Source organism: Callorhinchus milii, unplaced genomic scaffold, assembly GCF_018977255.1.
Source record: "Callorhinchus milii isolate IMCB2004 unplaced genomic scaffold, IMCB_Cmil_1.0 Scaffold9, whole genome shotgun sequence".
NCBI classification, from domain to species: domain Eukaryota; kingdom Metazoa; phylum Chordata; class Chondrichthyes; order Chimaeriformes; family Callorhinchidae; genus Callorhinchus; species Callorhinchus milii.
In genome coordinates, this window is record NW_024704750.1 from 8,488,752 (window position 1) to 8,506,854 (window position 18,103).

An 18,103-nucleotide genomic window follows, 5' to 3' on the forward strand; every position below is an offset into this window, starting at 1 on the left:
CAAAGTATGCCATCATCTCACAATTTGGTTGTACTCTCTGAAACATTAGTACAATTAAACAGTATTGATCCTTTTAATGATTCAGAAATACTTGTACTTAAAATGTACAACACTGTTTTTTATCCCTTCACCTGATCACTATAAATCTAAAATGTCCTTCCTCACATACTTTTGTAATTCCACAAATATTTTTGTTCTGGGGAAAAAAATGCGTTGCAAGCGCCGAAATCGAGAGGAAGTGCAGTATTTCAGTTTCTTATTATTACAATACTCTTGTGACAAAACACTTTCTCGTCCTTCAGGAAGTTTCATTATAGCAAGCAAAGGAATTCAAACCTCAAAGTGATCCCTTGATAAAAAAAAATTTGCAGTCCTCTGTGGGCCTGTACTAACAAGGTTTGCACAATTAGGTATGAAAAACATTTTGAGCATTTTTTTTAAACACTTCTGCAGTTTGGGTTGGCACACTAGAAACCTTTTTTTTCTGGAGGCTTTCCAAGCATATACTTTGAGTGTCAGGTTAACCAATACAGCTTGTCTGTCATTTCTCAGGAGTTTTGCCAGACAGATGCATCACAATGGCAAAGTTTTGGGTTTTAGAGGGAAGTGACCTTTGTTCAAATCACATCAATACAAACGTACCTCCTGACGAAAAGAATTGCACTGTCACCAACCAAACCAAATGAGAATCTCAGCGATTTGAATTCCTATACTTCAAGTGAGTCACAGTCCAAGTAACTAAGAAAATCATGAGCAAAGCCAGGCCACAAAACAGATTTATATCCTATTCCACAAAATCTCTCCCATATGGTCAAACTTTAACATCCCCCCCCGCCTCACCCCTCTTTTTCTTATGACTATGGAAAACTAAATAAGAATCATTTCTGCCTTTTATCCTGAATCCAGGAATAAAAGTCTTGTTGAATAACTATGAAGAACAATGTTTAAACTTAACGACCAACAAACATTGCTATAGGTAAAATAAATATAGTAACAATTTAAATAGACAAGTTCAGCAAAATATACAAGACCCAAAGAAAGGAACACAATCTCATTTGACCATGGAATGACAAGACTTAGTACTTATTCTTGTCCCTTCATCATCATCCACATTCCATGGCAAATTTGATCTTTAACTTATGAAGAGCTGTTACTGTCAGCTGGTTCCATGTGAAATGTACTCTGGGCTTATTCGTGAATAGGATCAACCCAACCACACATTTCTACTAACTTTACCCAAAGTTCTATACGAATATAACATCAGATAGTCATTGCTGTCATTTCATACAGTCCACATAGAACACTTAATAATGCAAAGGAGCAATAGCATCTGATCTGAACAAATGAGCCTGTCCCTTTCAATAACCTAGCATCAAAGACTACTCAAAACATAACCTGACCTCTCTTTTTGTTGTAGTTTCTGACAGAGATGTGGGATTAAGATGCATGAGGTAAAAAAAGAAAAATCGTATAACTATGGCTTGAATGCCGAAAACAGAAAAATGTAAATGTCCTTTTCTCACCATTATAATGACTATATGAAGAAATGGAAATGCAAATGGAAACATTTTTAAATGTTTTGAAGTCCTCACCACCTATTAAAAATGTGTTCTCAACTGTGCAAAAAAACTCTCTCTGGATTGGGGTACCTACATTTTTGCAATACACCTTTACTTTCTATTTCCCCAATTTTTTGAGGTGCCAATCAGACTTGTGCACCAGTGCCCAATAACTGATAAAACATGTATGCCCTCCTTCAAGCACTATGCATTTGACTGCAGGAATATTCACTTTGCTTAGAAATGACTTGTAATAATAATAAAATAATAAAAATTGTAATAGTGGTGATGCATTCTGTAAAGCTATGCAGACTACAGTTAGCTAAAGTTTGTTTATATGGAATGATGTCTGGCATTATGATCATGTGCCCTACTTTAACAATTTCTCCAGATGTGCTCCCCAGTCAATCAAGGAAATGTCTCTTGTGAGCATCCAAGGTTGCTGAAGTCAGCCACCTGCCAACACAGAATCATTTTCACAATTGAGTAACTTGTTAGAAACAGCATTTATCTACACTGTAAGAGAACCTTTCAACAACTATTGTACCAACTGTTTTAGTTACAGCTCCTTAAAGTATTTGTACCAAACTGACAGCTGCCAGCACTGCCAGGTAGTAATACTGTAGTTTTGGCTGCAATGTTGCAGGCCTGCGAGATGAATATTGACTGATTCTCAATGATCGGGAAATAACTGTTTGGCAGAATAACTAGTGCTGGGATAGTGTGCAACCTGGCTCCTATAGAGATGATGTTCTGGTGAGATTCCAGCTGGGATTTTTCCATGTTTACTAGGAGACTCAACCTTACAGAGTCTTGAATACATCTCCTGGCTCCTTCCTGAAAGAGTGTTCTCACCAGCCAAGAGTCTAGACAAAATCCTTCTGACAATTCTAGCATACATTCTGAGGCTAGGTCCAAAGAACAGTACCCAGTTCTGGTAGGATGTATCATTTGCTAGAATTTTTAAAATTTAGAATTCGAATTTCGCCCACAAAATATAGTCACTACACTTTACAGTATATTACGTGAAGCGCTTTGAGACATCTCAAAGATGTGCTAAGGCGCTATATCAAATGCAAGGATTATTATATTTTGTGCTTTATAATCCTTTAAGTCACTGACAATGTTAATATTCAGTCAAAAAATTCTGACAGAATCAACCAATTTCCTATAATATTTTAACTATTTTGGCAATTAGAAGAAACTGTGAATATGTTTCAAAAGGTAGATGTGCAAGAAAAAAAAACTTAACATTTTGTTCATATACACATTAACTCCCTTTTATATTTGATCTATTTTCTATAACATTTCCTTTTCTAATGTACATCAATATAGTCAGGATATAATCAGCAATAACTCATATGATGCTGCAAACTGCATTTGCTAACTTTAAGAAACTTAAAATTCATGGTAACCCCCTAATGCATGTTCTGAGGAAAATATGTTGTTGACTAAATTCACATCAATGCCACTAGTTTCTGGAACACTTCTGAGATGCAAGAATAACTGAACGTACCATTTGCAATTTTATAAATTTGCAATGAACAAACATCTGCAAATCTTGGCAGGTGTGCACTTGTTTTTGAAATAGGACAGATACAGTTTTGTTCTGCGTCTGCCCAGAATGTTAAGAAGGGGAAAACATACAGCTTTTTTTGTTTGGTTTACAAAGCCAGGATAACTTTGTATGGTGTTGAAAGGGGAATATCTCCAAAATTGACCCATCAATTTTAAATGGTGTAATGGAAGATATTCACACATTTAGTGTAATATTTCAGCCGTCCCTTGTTGCCTTGTCTTAATGCTTGAGCATTGTTGGCTGGAAGCAGACAGTTTGTGCAGGAATCCCCCTGCTGTGACATCATACATGAGTAGATTGGATTGAGGGCAGCATTCCTCATTCACTGAGCTAAATGCAAAATGACTCTCTCCAGCCAGCAGGTCTAGAATATAAAACAGGACAGCGAGGGGTAACTGTGGGACACTGCTAAATGTACAGATGTCTCCCTTTATGATGGAATTATTTGAAATTATGAAAGATGAACAAACTATATTTTCCCCTTGAACCTTTTCTAACAGGTGGCAATGATAAACTGAAGGAGCTTTCATGATTCACAAGGTGGGTATTTCAATGGTTTCATATTTAATAAATAATGCATTTTTGATAAATGATATGCACAAGGATTAGTGTAATATAAATTGTATTCTGATGGCATAGCAGCAAAGTTGCATGCAACTCATGAGTGGGATATAATTCAGTCTCATAACTCATGTCCCATTTTGTTTGAGCCAAAGATTTAGTAAGCAATCAAATGAATTCTTCTCATGACAAATGATTTGCTATAAAAGTCTTATGGGCTGACTGTCACATTATACAACTTGAAAATAAATAGGAAGGTGTGAAAACAAATCGATCATAAAGCCGCTCAAAAAGCATAGCTTTATCGCTGAATTATTAAGGCTAATCCAGGAAATGAAATTCAAACCTAAAATTAAAAAATGATTTTAAACATTTCACTTATTTTGTTCAATTGCCATGCCATTTTGCCTTCTTCCCTATGCTGTGCACAACTAAATTTATTCTATTTTTATTAATAACCTTTTAAAACTACTTTCTATTTATTTCTAACTTTTAAACTGCCTTCAACTTGCAGCTCCCATTATGTCTTGAAAAGTGAGAGCAATATTGTTTGTATAAGTAAAACGCAAAATACTGCAGATGCTGTTCCCAGCGACTTCTGTTATTGTTTGTATAAGTGTTCCCGTGGGCTGAAATCAATTGCACTCAATGAAGAGGTAGATGCGAGTAGAGCAATCTCTGGCATGATTTTAGCCTCCGAAGCTGGAAGTGGGAACCATGAACAAAGAAACCTTCATGACTGCACCAGATGAGTAAACACATCTGCAGCATTGCAAGAGATAGACGTCAATTATAAATGGAAATGGAAACTAAATTAATGAGCAATTTTTTTCTCCACCGTCTGCTGAGTTGGGATGTCACTTCCATAAAGTAGACAATATTTCACAGAGATGATTTAATATGTGGTCTAAATATAATGATTTACATTAAAATTAAAAATACCTTTGGTAGATAACTAAACCGTTGCTGACATTGGTTCCTCTGTGCTCTGGTAAATATGCCTGAATTCAAAATTTCTGCACCACTTGTCCACAGGAATTTCACAGTGAGCATACCACGCATACCTACTCCCAAACTGTGGACAGAAATGACTTGCCAAAAAAACTAATGTCTGCTTCAAAGAGGTCTGTGCTGAAACAGTACTTAGTGCATCAAATTCAAGTGGACTAACAGTGCTTAGTGCATCAGTTAATAAAACACCAGAAACAATAACAGAAACTATAAGGCAACATTCCTTTCATTGCTCTTGTCAAGATGCAAATAAACTATTCAGTGAATGCAACCAGCTATGTAACAATTAACTAACCACATACACTATGTTTCCTAAAACTGTTACAATTTGTTAGTTATACTCAATGCAATTGATTTTTGGACCACACTGCATTTTACAAATTGTTGCCCATTCTTAAAATAGTTGCCTACCTCCATACTTTACCTTTTCAACTCATCCTAAATAAGAATAAAAGTAAAAGGTTCATACATACATAACTTAATACACTATATAACTTATAACTTTATATATAACTATATAATATATAACTATATAACTTAATACAGTACATTAAAAAACACAAAGGTTTCTCTCAACCAAAACTTATTAGCAGATAAAGTTCAAACTCTCATGATCACCAAGTTAAAGAGGCATATTTAACGTAATAACACATGACAATCATTAGGAAGGTTTTCATTCTAGAGTTCAAGTTATTTTACACTGCAACGTCATTGCAAAGGAAAGTGAACTGTAACATATCCAATATTGGATAGTACAGAGTATGTCAAAGACATGTTTTGTTGAAGTAACCTTCCCTGAAACAGTTAGCAAAGCTAAATAAAAAGACCAAGTCCCAAAATGCAAATTGATCATTGCAGACAGCTTCATTGGAAACTGCAGCTTATGCTATTTCAATGGCTGCTAAAAACCTCTGTCCAAGATCACCAACACATGATTAAAACAATTTTTTCTAATGAACAGAAAGCAAACTGCTGCAGTCTCATTACCAACATCATCCAAGTTAAAGACTCTGTTACTGGCTGTGACCTGATCTCTGGAACCTATTTACAAACTGGCTGAAGGGATATCATTGAAAGAGTACATCATCTCAGCTGTTTCACCTTGGCTTAACTCTGCCACTTTGGTTTGCTCCAGGCTCATCCTCATGCATCTGTGTTTCAGACATGAACCATTTTTGACAGCCAACTTACAGAACCCAGGCATAATGAGACAAAGCAAGTCTATATTTTTTTTTACTTGAAACATATACATAGCCTGATAAGCCCTTGGACTTTTATCACTTCACTGATTGGATTTGATGTCAATCAGAGTACTGTTAACTGAACAAGATAATTCCTGTTCAACCAGTCACTGCATGTCAAACCATCTCTTCACAGACGCACATGAACTTGAGATTCTCAAGTAGCAAAACTTATATTATAGTTCTAAAAGCTCTTAAATCAACTTTTTCAAGGTCAGCCCAAACCACCAAACGTGGGACGGCAGTAAACGGTGGTTAAGCATCCTTCAGACAATGGCAATCTGGGAATTGTACAATACCAAATTACATTTGTAAAGTGCTTTTCACATCGGGAGGACATCTCAAGGCACTGAACGGTTAGGGTCAATCTGTAGAGACAATCATCTTCCAATACACGTTTCCTTCTCAGCAGTCCAGCTCGGGGAGAGAGAAAATAAGCTATTTACTGTTTAAATTACATTTGTAAAGTTACGTTTCACCCACAAAAATGCAGTCAGTTCACTTTACAGTATATTCTGTGAAGCGCTTTGAGACGTCGGGAAGATGTGAAAAGCGCTATATCAATTCAAGGATTATTATTATAAATGTAAAAGTGATTCATTGCAGGAACAGAAACAAGTAGAGAAAATGCCATTAAAATGTGCACGTTTCTTCAGTCAGTGTTTTTAAAATAGGTGTTCACAATTTGTCTCTTCTATGTAATTGTTTGGCCAATTGTAAATGCTACCTTTACCGAATATAATACTTCACAGAGAACATATGCACAACAACAAATTCCTAGAATTGTTCCGATTATAAGAAACTTCACAAATTACATGATAAATGGATGGATGACTAATTAAATGATTGGCGGAGAGAATTGACAAAAACAAAACAAATCATTGTTTCCATCATCTATTTCCCCCACTGGATATTCATTATGTAATTCACAATCCTTTCCAACTTCCCATTGCAAGAATCAAATCTTTAAAAACAAATTGTTCATTGTTAGTACTAAAAAAAAGCTTGATCTGTTGTTAGTTGTTTTGTATCTTTTTGTCATGGCAATGTATTTTAATCAGGATATTATATATTCCATAAAAAAGTATGATTTTTTTGCTGCTCACATCCGCCACTGTAAAATCTGATTATTTTGTTAAACTTCATTAGTAGATTTATACTGCCAGAGAAGCACCATCTGGTGCACTAAAAGCTCTTCTTTGTGACCAACACCAGACACTGAACTCTAGACGAGCCTGTTCTTGTCCGATTAAGGAATGGAAGCTTTCAAGAGAGCTCCCTGGTGTGTGGACGCAGCTTTAAATGGGAACTTGACTTTAAATGAGTTTTTGGTACATTGGCTGAGAAATTGCTAAATTAATTTATTCTACATTTACAAAAGGAATTCTCTCTGATGGTTCAAAACATTAACTAACATTTCTTTGGGTTGACAGAATTGAAAGAAAAGAGACTAAGAAGTTGCTGAAGTAAACCGTTTAAGATGAATTAAATCAACAGCAAATATTCAGATCAGTGAGCAGACAATGCTTTTTAATATATATATTATATATACTAATAAAACAACAATGTCTGTCTGTGCTTCAAGAAGGATCTCAATAAACGATTGACATGGAGACATGATTTATACCTCATTGGAAAGCTCTTGCATTTGGGAGTGACATGGGCATATTTGTTTTTGGGTATCTCCTATCGTTTGTGAGGTATGAACTAAAATGTATTTCAGTGTTGCCTTTCCGTCTACAGTTACATGGTGGCCACTATATAAAGTAACTCACATACACCCATTTTCTGATATATACAGTCTCCTGATTTTCTTCCCGTTAACTTTCTTTTTTCACAGCCTGTATTGCAGATACTTTCTGTTTTCACAACTAGCTCCTGCCTCTGCAACCACTGAAGTTTGCCATGTGCTTCATATCACGTGACACAGAGAGGGAGCTGTACTGCAAAACTCATGATATCTTGTTACATGACAGGACTGAATGTTTTACTAAATTGTGTATTGGCGCAAGATTAATTTCCTGTGTAGACTTTATACGGAACAAGAAATACCCTGGTACAACTGAAGTTCATAGTCACATCATCAATTTAGAGGTCATCACCAGCCAACCCAGTGAAGCTCGAGCTTTTCCAGAGTATAGTAATTTATTATGCACATTTAAAATGCAAACGACACGTTTTACCCATGTGTTCTGTAAATGCTGATTTTCCAATGCATCCACGTACAAAACGTTTTTAAACAGAAACAAGCACTATCATACGCACTCAAAAATCCTTTGACTCAAAAGTTGTTCAAACAGAATTATTGATTTACTGTACCTGGGACATATCCTGAGGCAGAAGTACAAGCATCCAGATCAGGATAAGCGAACAAGCTGACGCAAGAGTGTACATTTTCGCAGACGCAATGACCGTTTGACAAGTTACAACCAGAGATCTCAGGGCACGATTCAGGTTCTGGTATGACATCTTCAATGAATTCTATCTCTGCAAAAGGAAGAAACATCCAGTATTACAGATATTAAGTACAACAAGGTGTTGCAGAGCAGATTACAAGAGGTTCAGAGAATGGTCAATCATGACAAGACCCAGAAGATTTCTTCTGTTAAGAGAAGTGAAAACATAGGCATACAATGTGGGAAATAATTGAAAATGAAGCACATATAATAATAATAATAATAATAATAATCCTTGCATTTGATATAGCGCTTTTCACGTCGGGAGGACGTCCCAAAGCGCTTCACAGAATATACTGTAAAGTGAGTTGACTGTATATTTGTGGGCGAACGCGGCAGCCAATTGCGCACAGCAATGTCCCACAAACAGTCATAGATTGAAAATGACCAATTTAATTATTGTTTTTGGTTTTGGAGGGATTATTATTAGGTGTGTGGAGTAAGGAAACTTGCCCAAGGTTTCGCCCTGCCTGGAATTGAACTCAGGTCTCTCGCTTGCAAAGCGAGTGCTCTAACCACTGAGCTACAGGACTCCACGCATATATACACTTTATGCTATTTGCTACTCAAAAATAGGCAATGTCAGTTTGCACACCTTCTTGAACCACTGCAACGAAGACAGTTTAAGTTTAAGTAGCAATTTAACAGCAGGAACTTGAATAAGAGGAGTTTGAATCTGACCAAACCAGCTCTGTTAGATTTTGTTGAAGAAAACAAACGGGAACTTCAAGACCGAGAGTGGTCTTTCTACTTTAATATTGTTTTGCTTCATCAACTAAGTCAATCCACTTTACAGTATATTCTGTGAAGCGTTTTGAAACGTCTCAACGATGTGATAAGGCACAATATTAAATGTAAAGATTATTATTATTAAGTCATATTTTTAAATAATAAAGGTAATGATACATAAGTGGTAAACTACTCCCAGCAAAATATTTTGGTAAATATACAGACACAGTAAAAGCATGGTGGGGTGCAGATGTAAGTTGCACGAGTTAAAGGATAAATCCAGTATACATACTTTAGAGGGTTTAATATAAAAATAATCAATACAGTCTATCATAGTACTTCAATCCTCCACTCCAGTCCAAACCTCTTAAAATAATAACAATCCTTTCATTTGATATAGTGCATTTCACGTCTTCTAGACATCTCAAAGCACATCACAGGATATACTGTAAAGTGAATCTACTATATATTTGTGGGCAAAACACGGCAGCCAATTGCACACAGCAGTGTCCCACAAACAGTCGAGAATTGAGTGACCAAATTATTATTGTTTTTTTTTTAAGGATTATTATCTTCAGAAAGCGATCCGCCAATCAATTAACAACTGGGTGCCTACTTACTGCTAGGTAAACAGAGGCATGTGGAATAAGGAAACTTGCCCAACATTTTGCCTGGCTGTGGGTCAGATGTAGAGGAGAAAGCGAGTTACACAAGAAGTTTATTGGTTTGCAGTGCTGTGGTTGTAGATGTGGCGACGCTGAAATTTGAGAATAAACTGGTCATTGCTGTTCCACTCAGCACTGTGCTGGCAGCACATCTGCAATGGCACATGCACAGCACACTTGGTGGTAATGTTCCAAATGCGGAGGTTGCCAGCTTACCCAGAATGTGTGGTCAGCCTAATGCAGCTTTGTCAATTAAAGCCACAGTGCCAAATTTGAAACAAGGAGTTGGATTCTCATCAATGATTCTTCATTTCTACAGCTTGTGGGAGGGGGGAAATTGGGGTGGGAGGGGGGCAAGAGAAGCAAAGTCTCTTTGCTCCTGGCAATATAATGAGTTGGAGCAGGAATCTGGGTTTCATACTGCTTGTTCTACATCGTTTTCAATCAGGCCGGAAAAATGCAAACACTCAATTTTGCTGTTTTCTGAAATACAACCAAAATCAGCTTTAGTTTTAATGCTATTAAAATTATATTATACGTGTTATGATATTTGCTCTTTAATAAAATTAAACTTGTTCCATTCAAAGTTCCCAGTTCATTGAACAGAATAGCAAGCTCTGTACAACTCACACTAGCCTGTTTATACCGCATGGGTGAGTTACATTACTTCCGCCTCGAAGTGGCTTCAGAAACAGCACGGTTCATTTTGTTTGAGACCCCCTTTATATTGCACTTTTGTCCGCAAACCCTGCAAAGATGCCGTCTTTTGCTGCCAAAAACAATCAGTATAAAAAAGTAGCATTAGTACTCATAAGGGAAGCAATAAGCTCTCCCTCTCTCCACTGGGCCCCAATAATATGCATAGATCCAAACATAGAACACCCCCCACCAAACCAGTATGAAGTGTTGCACACTATCCATTGTTATGGTGCCTCTCATGGGCAATTACCGATACAGTCCTGAATCGTGTTGCTCAGTGTGATATACGATGGATTGGCTTTAAACTACCCCAAGCTCATTTCAATCATAGCCATCAGAGAAAGGAGACTTTCATTCCTTCATTCATTTGGGTTCAATTCAAACCCAAGTCCCAGATGTGAAAAGATAGCGTGCCAATACATTGTGTCAGCTAATTCCCCAAAAATGTTAGAATCTCCTCTCGGGTAGCTAAATGCTACATATAGTAAAAATATACTTTGAGGAAACATGTAAACGTGAATTCAAGTCTGTGATGGCAGCTGATTCAACTTAGTGAGCTGGAACTGATTATGAGGTACGTTACACAATCAATAGAATGATCAGATCACAAGACGAAACAGCAAGAGGCAAAGTAAACAAACAGAAAAGTAATTCTGAAAATGTAGTAGTTGCAAATAGCGAACAATGACCAATTTTACCCAATTTCATAAAAATGTAACTTGGGGTTTGTTTGGTGACGGTCCAATTGTGATGAACTCGCTAGGTACTCGGTAGCCAAAACAGACGCCTAATTGGAAAGTCAAACGTTCACGAATAAAAATGACGATATTAATTAATAGCATCTCGGTTTAAAAAAAATAAGCTAAGTATTAATTAATTTCAAATGCAAGGATTATTATTATAATTACTGTTTGGAAGAGTTGATATGCTATTCTCTGGGCAGAATTACTAGTCCACTAAAGCCTGCCCTGCCCACAGCTGGAGTGCAGCTGCACAAATGGAGTGTTGGTCAAATTTCCCTTACACAGTAGTCAGCTTCACAAGAGAGGTTTGATAATATCTGGTCTGTTACAGCTGATTGTCCTCTCTGTATGAACTTGTGAATCCCAGATTATTGTAATGTTTCTCAATGTCATTTTTGCTGGTTGATGTTCATACCAGTGAGTCTTTACATCAATACAAAGTGTTTACAAATTGTCCAAATATATCGAGCTATGTTATGATGTCTAATCAGATACTCTGACTGTGCTAGGGCTGGATATGACAACAATATGTGGTCCCCCATTTCTGGTGCTTGATGACATATTCTGCATTTTGGACCAATTTTTCTCTTTAACATCTTTAATTTCATAATATCAGGTTATTATTTATGATTACAGCAAGTGCAATGATTATTATCATTATTAGGCTGAGTGAATAACCTGCTTTTCTTGTGTTACTCATTTTGTATCACAACTACATCTGACACTCTGTCTGAACTTTTGAGGGGAAAGGGAAGGGGAAGGAGTGACCCAGTGAGCATAAAGATAAAATGTGTTCAAAAAGCCAGACTTGGGTGATACACATTACTGATCATTCTTTACGCAGTAATTCAAAAGTTTTGGGGCTGAAAGTAATTTAGAGACCACCATCCTTCAATATTTCCCACAAACCATGATACACTGCAGACACACAATGTGCTGAAATATAGCAACAGCCAGAACAACAGGAGTTGCTCCAGAATGTACAAGACAACAGTTCTTCATCTCCTTTGAGAACAAAGTCCTACTGGAAGGAGTTGAACTTGGCAGAGGATGGAGATGAACTTTTTTAAACTTCTATCTACAGCACAGTGTTCTGTTCAGAACTATTCACAAACATACAAATAGCCTTTTTAGGCAAGGCTAGAGATAAAACGTCTCAATAGCTGCCAATGTGTGGGTGGAGTGTTGGGAAGGTAAACAGGAAAAGAAAGTCACTGGCGACTTTTTTTAAAAAAAAAAACTTTTGAACACACAAATATTTTCATTGGCACGAGAGTGTCAAATTTTCTTCAGAATTCAAAAACTGACGATGCTAAATCACTGCATTGGGTATTGCAGAAACGTTCAGGAAAGGACAAGTCTGTTTTCCTCGAGCGGGATACAGCACACCAGTCATTGTTGCTGGAGGCTTACCCGTTCTGCAATGGAAGTTCCACATTTCCCAAAAGGTCATTCTTACTACAAAACCCTCATTGTCTTTTGTCAGCTTTACATATGAAGCAGTTTCTATAGCTTTACAGATAGCTGTGTCAAGAATCGTTTTAGTGATGGGAGGCGACAGTCTCAACCTGTCGAGAGATGAGTTTCAAATGACACTCTCAACAAAAGGAACAAGCAACCTCAATGTCATTGCCTACACATCTCATCGCTTAGCAACCTGCAAACATTAGCTCAGCGGCTGCTGGCTTTGACGATTTCAATTTTCTTTTTTTATATAAAAAGAACTGGCGTTGATTTTTTAAAAAAAATGCTTATCTGGTGTTGATGATTATGTCTTTAAGCATAAGCAACCGTTTTCTGGGGGGGGGGAAGAACACATTTATATCCTTTAGTGTACGTCAATGCTCTCAGATGATCAAATCTTCACAGCCAGTATCCCTCAACTCTTAACTCTACACATTCTTGAAGCTACACTTTGAAACAGCAAAGAATCTCCCACTAACATTGTAAAACAATTCCTGAAAAGTATTGTGATAATCTACAGTCGACTTCCATATATAAAAAAGACTGGAAGGACACTATCACCCGTGATGCAAGAGGTAAATGCTCCTTTCAATCAATGTCCAACTAATTTATCCAAGGCGTGACATCTGGACTGGATAACTAACAGGCAGATAACACTGACAATGAACTCTGCTGGCAGAATCTGACTGCAAATTGATTGATAGCTGAGAGTATTGCCCAAGGCCATACTTGCCAAAATATTCTATCACTTTCCCAGCAGCAACTAACTGTATGCCACTCCATCTCCTCAATTTTTATTTGTTCTTTTATGACAGCTTTAGCTCCAGCTGCTTCAGCCTATGAATCGAACAAACAAAATTCTTGAAGACTGAATCATACAAAATTCATGAAGTGAAATCAAGGGAACTGGACTCTTGCAGAAAACTGCTTAATTAAAAGCTTAGAAAAAAAACTCTTGTCATTGAAAGGAGAACCGTATTACAGGGCCTCAAAGTCAAAACTATTTTGCTCACCCTGCCACCGGATGGTGTAAAGAAGGTTACACTAAGACCAGGTTTTCTTTGTTGTGGTTTTTAAAAAAAACTACATGCATTAAAGTGGTTGTCATTGAGTTATTCAAATCCAGTGATCTGGATTATGTTTCAGGTCTGATAAAATTAGTTGAGATTGGGCTCCCGTAAGGTTGCACTGACCCAACAGCTGAAGCATGGCTGTTTCACCGAACTCTAATGCACTTTTATATTAAAAAAAGGTTGATTTTGATTGCTGTTAGTTTGAGAAGGTAAGAACACAAGTTCATTCCCAACCTCCACCACTTAGATGCACCGCACTCATTTGGACCAGTTCTAACTTGGACAGCATTATCCTGTCCTGGATAAATATTCCTCTACTTTGTTCAGCATCAGGACTCTATTCAGTGATACCAATACCTTTGAAATGAGGGTTGCAGTCATCTTCCAGTGACTCCACAACAGCACACAAGTTAAACTCACATTTCCCTTGAATAAACAGAATATTGATATTGGAGCAGAAGTATCACACCTTCAAGAGTGAGGTTGATAGATTTTTTTAGTAGGTCAGGGAATCAAGGGATTATGGGGAAAAAGTGGGAAATTGGAATGGACAGGATTAGTTGAAGTACAGATCAACCATGATCTAATTGAATGGAGGAACAGGCTCGAAGGGCTGAACGGCCTACTCCTGTTCCTATGTTCCCTATGATAAGACTTTTGTTCTTTCATACTTTACAAACATAAACTCAAAGAATTACATTCACCCAATTAAGAGCTGACAATTGATTAACTTCAAAAATGCAATGAGCAATGGTTAAAATGATTTATATCTCAATCAACCTTTTAAAAATGTTTTAAAAATAACATTTTTATGTCTCAGTGTATTTGAAACAGAAGCTTTTGATCCCTAGGACTGTGTAGTTTAAATTATATCCCTTTGATTTAAGATACATTCCTGCAGGCTGTATTTTGTTAAGTTTTGCTTGTGGGGTTATGCTGATTGAAGTTATGGTCCTCTGCTTTTTTGCACGAATGAAAAGGGAGGAAAGAAACTTCAAACTCAGATATCCATCTGGTGGTGGGAACGGTTTTATTTACAAAATGTCCTTGAGATTTATTCCCACAAGCATGTGGCTCAACTACCAAAAGACCTCACATTGTCGGCAAAATCAGTCATTTTGTTATTCTGATATTTTTACTATGTACAAGAGCAATTTGCACTTATATGGCATCTCTCACACAGGATTAACGTCTCGAAACACTTCACAAAGACGACGGGGGTCTTCAAGCAGGGAGTAGGTTAAAATTTGAATAATTTTAACACACTGCCTGCCCATTGCATTTTTGGGACTAATTGTCAGTTCTTTGTCAGTTGTGCAAATGTAATTCTTTCTTCTGTTATTGAGCAGTTCATATGCAAATGTGTTGCTCTTTTGCATTTCTATCCTCAATTTATTGAATTCTCTTATCTGCCTACCATTGATTTATTTAGGCCGTTAGTGTTTCAAGCAGCTAAAAGGGCTGCAGATTAATGATAATATTGTTTCAAATTTACATGAAATGATACGTCAACGTGATGAGGACCAAATCAAGTGGTATTCCAATGTTTTTTATTGAAATTTTATAGAAAATGTAGATTTCTAACCATGGATGTGCTTTATTTGCGTTACTCGTGTGATTTCTCAGCACAAACCAAGTGCAGTACACATTCAGGTGAGTAATACTAAACCAATTTCAGCTTCTATGGTAAAGGATAATGTGTTTTGTTTGGGCCCATGGGAAAAAAAATAGAGAAAAAGCATTTCAAAACTTTGCGAATTCTTCCTACTTATTAACGTGATTGTGTTAAAACAGCATTTGTCAATTAAATAATGCAGAAATCCTACTGTATTCCTTTTCACCAAGGTAGTCACATAGGAAATAGATTCTGGGAGGTATTAAATGTACTTTTAAAGGTACTAAATGTGACTACATTTATAAAAATAATATTCTACAATGCATAGAAATTGTTAAATCGAAATTCTAAATCACGTCAGATGAAGTTTTCAAAATAAACATTGAAGCTTTAGCCTTTTACAGATCAGCCTCTGTTTAATTCATGGAATACTTGGGCAAAGTATTCCATTCTTACTTCAACATCTTATTTTATTTGGTTTTAAATAAAATGGGTCAACCTTTACTGCTGGTGGAATATTTATTCACAGTACTTAAATAGTTTTACTGTTTCTGTACATTTCTCCTATTAACACCATTTTAATGATTTTCTCACCTGTCAAAAAAGTAAAAAACTTGCACTAGTTCAAATGGATGTCATTATCAGTTATCATTTCAAAGAAAAACCAGGGTGTCCTAATCAATATTCTCCTCATCAAAATTGAACCTAATAACCATTCCTTTTTTTTTTGTTTTTCATTGCAATGCACAAAATACCCGCTACTTTGCCTACAAAAACAATTATTACGAAATACCAAGATGCTTTAATGTGATAAGGCTTTATAAAATGCAAGCTTTATGAAAATATAAAAAACGCATGGAACAAGAAAAGAACATTCAGCCAAATCAAAGCCAATCCCTTCCACAGACTATGTAAAACTGGGAATTAACTTCAACCCACTCATTCCACATTTCTGAGGGAGAAAATCTTTTAACCCCCAAACCAAACAAACATGTTTGAGAATTTTCTCCCACTGACACGTTTCCATCATTAAAATCTGGCTTTCTTTCCTCTGCAAATATTTCTTACCCCTCCTGAGCAGTACAAAAGTTTTCGCCCACATATCCTAAAGGCAACCTTTTCTTCTCCACCTACTCTAATCAGAAACTTACTGCGTTGGAGAAAAGTCCTGCCCATGCAATATTACCACTCAAACTCTTTGGAATTTTGGTGCTACTTACACATACTAAAAATCTTCTTTTGTCCTTGAACTATTTGTCTTCAAGTATTTTCTGGGCTTCACTCACTGACATTTCGTTGTCATTGTTGATCATGGTTCTCTGGCTGCTTGTCAAAACCATATTAGTTGACTGCAAGTTAAACTAGTCTGTTTGTTAAATTAATCCAAGAGACCCATCAACATTATAAGTAATCATCTGTAAGTAACAACCAAAAAAGTAACATTCATCTGTTTTAAAAAAATCAATTTCTAGGTTTCTTGACATGATCATCTCCAACTATCAAAAATTGTTCCAAAAAAAACATTTCAGTGTTGCAGGTTTGGAGCCCAAATAATCAAATAAAAAAATATTTTCCTGTCTAACAAGTTTTAGCCAGCAAATGAATATCTTCTAATCGTTTCTCTCCCATATTGAATGACGTGCCTCAGGATTGTTACGGACGTATATAAGCCATTTCAGAGAGAAGCTGCTTAAGAACTTATTTTGTTGTTAATCATACACAGAGAAATATCCAACTAGCTTATTGTGCCAACTGATTGTTCTGAATTGTATTAATGCTGCAAACATTTTGATAATATTGGAGACTATTTTGCGCACTCAGTTAGAGATAGCAATGGCTAAAAGTAGTGCACATGTTGTTGCTATGTGTTAATGAAACTGTCAATGACAATGGTGTAGAATGCTGACAGATATATGTAACGGATATGTGTCCTTGTTGCTTGTCACGACCCGTAATTGATGATTAATGGTTATTGTCTGTACAACCACTGAAGAAATGCACTGTTTTTTTTAAATCACCAATCCACGTGAAGGTGACCCGGACTGAAAGTGACCCAGGGATGAAGTTTGCTAATTTCTGAACAGTGGTGAGTTTCACTGAGAATGATCAAATTTATTAGTGCAAGGTTCTGTTGCGATGCCTTCAGCGATTGAATGGTGCAGTTTAATTGGAAGGATTTTACATCTGTTCTTGGAAACTTAACATGTGCTGTGCACCTGTGAATAAATGTCAAAAAAACGTTGTCAACAACTGATGGCATGTGAAGGATGAACAGAAAGGAGACAGTCAAGGACATTTTCAGGCCAACTTGCAAATTAGTTAAGACGTTTCTGTCTGGTATTGTGAGAAGACTCAGCATCCTGACAAAAGGTGAAAAATATGCAGCAACTTATTAACTTGAATGAATGTGAAACAAAATATAACACTATGAAACTAGATAAAACATTGCACTGTTGCTCAAAGATTACATTTTATAAAGATAAATATACATCTAGACTTATTTCTGTTTGATGCATATCTCAAAAGACTACACAAACAGAAGATGTCCTTTTCAGTCGTTACCAATCCACCTGAATGTGAACACACTTTACTTGGAGCCACTGCTAGACCAAGCCACCAAATCAACCAATTTGGAACAGTTTCTGTATGGGATTTCTAGCCGTAACATTTATGAGACCAATAAAACAATGTCCAAATTTCTGGGGGAA

At 36.5% G+C, this 18,103-nt stretch overlaps 1 protein-coding gene across 1 annotated transcript in view; it reads right to left on the reverse strand.

Moving 5' to 3' along the window:
- Window positions 1–18,103, reverse strand: part of LOC103175227 (cysteine-rich motor neuron 1 protein) — an 82,958-nt gene that overhangs the window by 56,647 nt on the left and 8,208 nt on the right. The window contains exon 2 of the mRNA XM_007888117.2: window positions 8,271–8,438. Within this exon, the coding sequence (XP_007886308.2) occupies window positions 8,271–8,438 (168 nt within the window). The remainder of the gene's footprint in view (window positions 1–8,270; window positions 8,439–18,103) is intronic.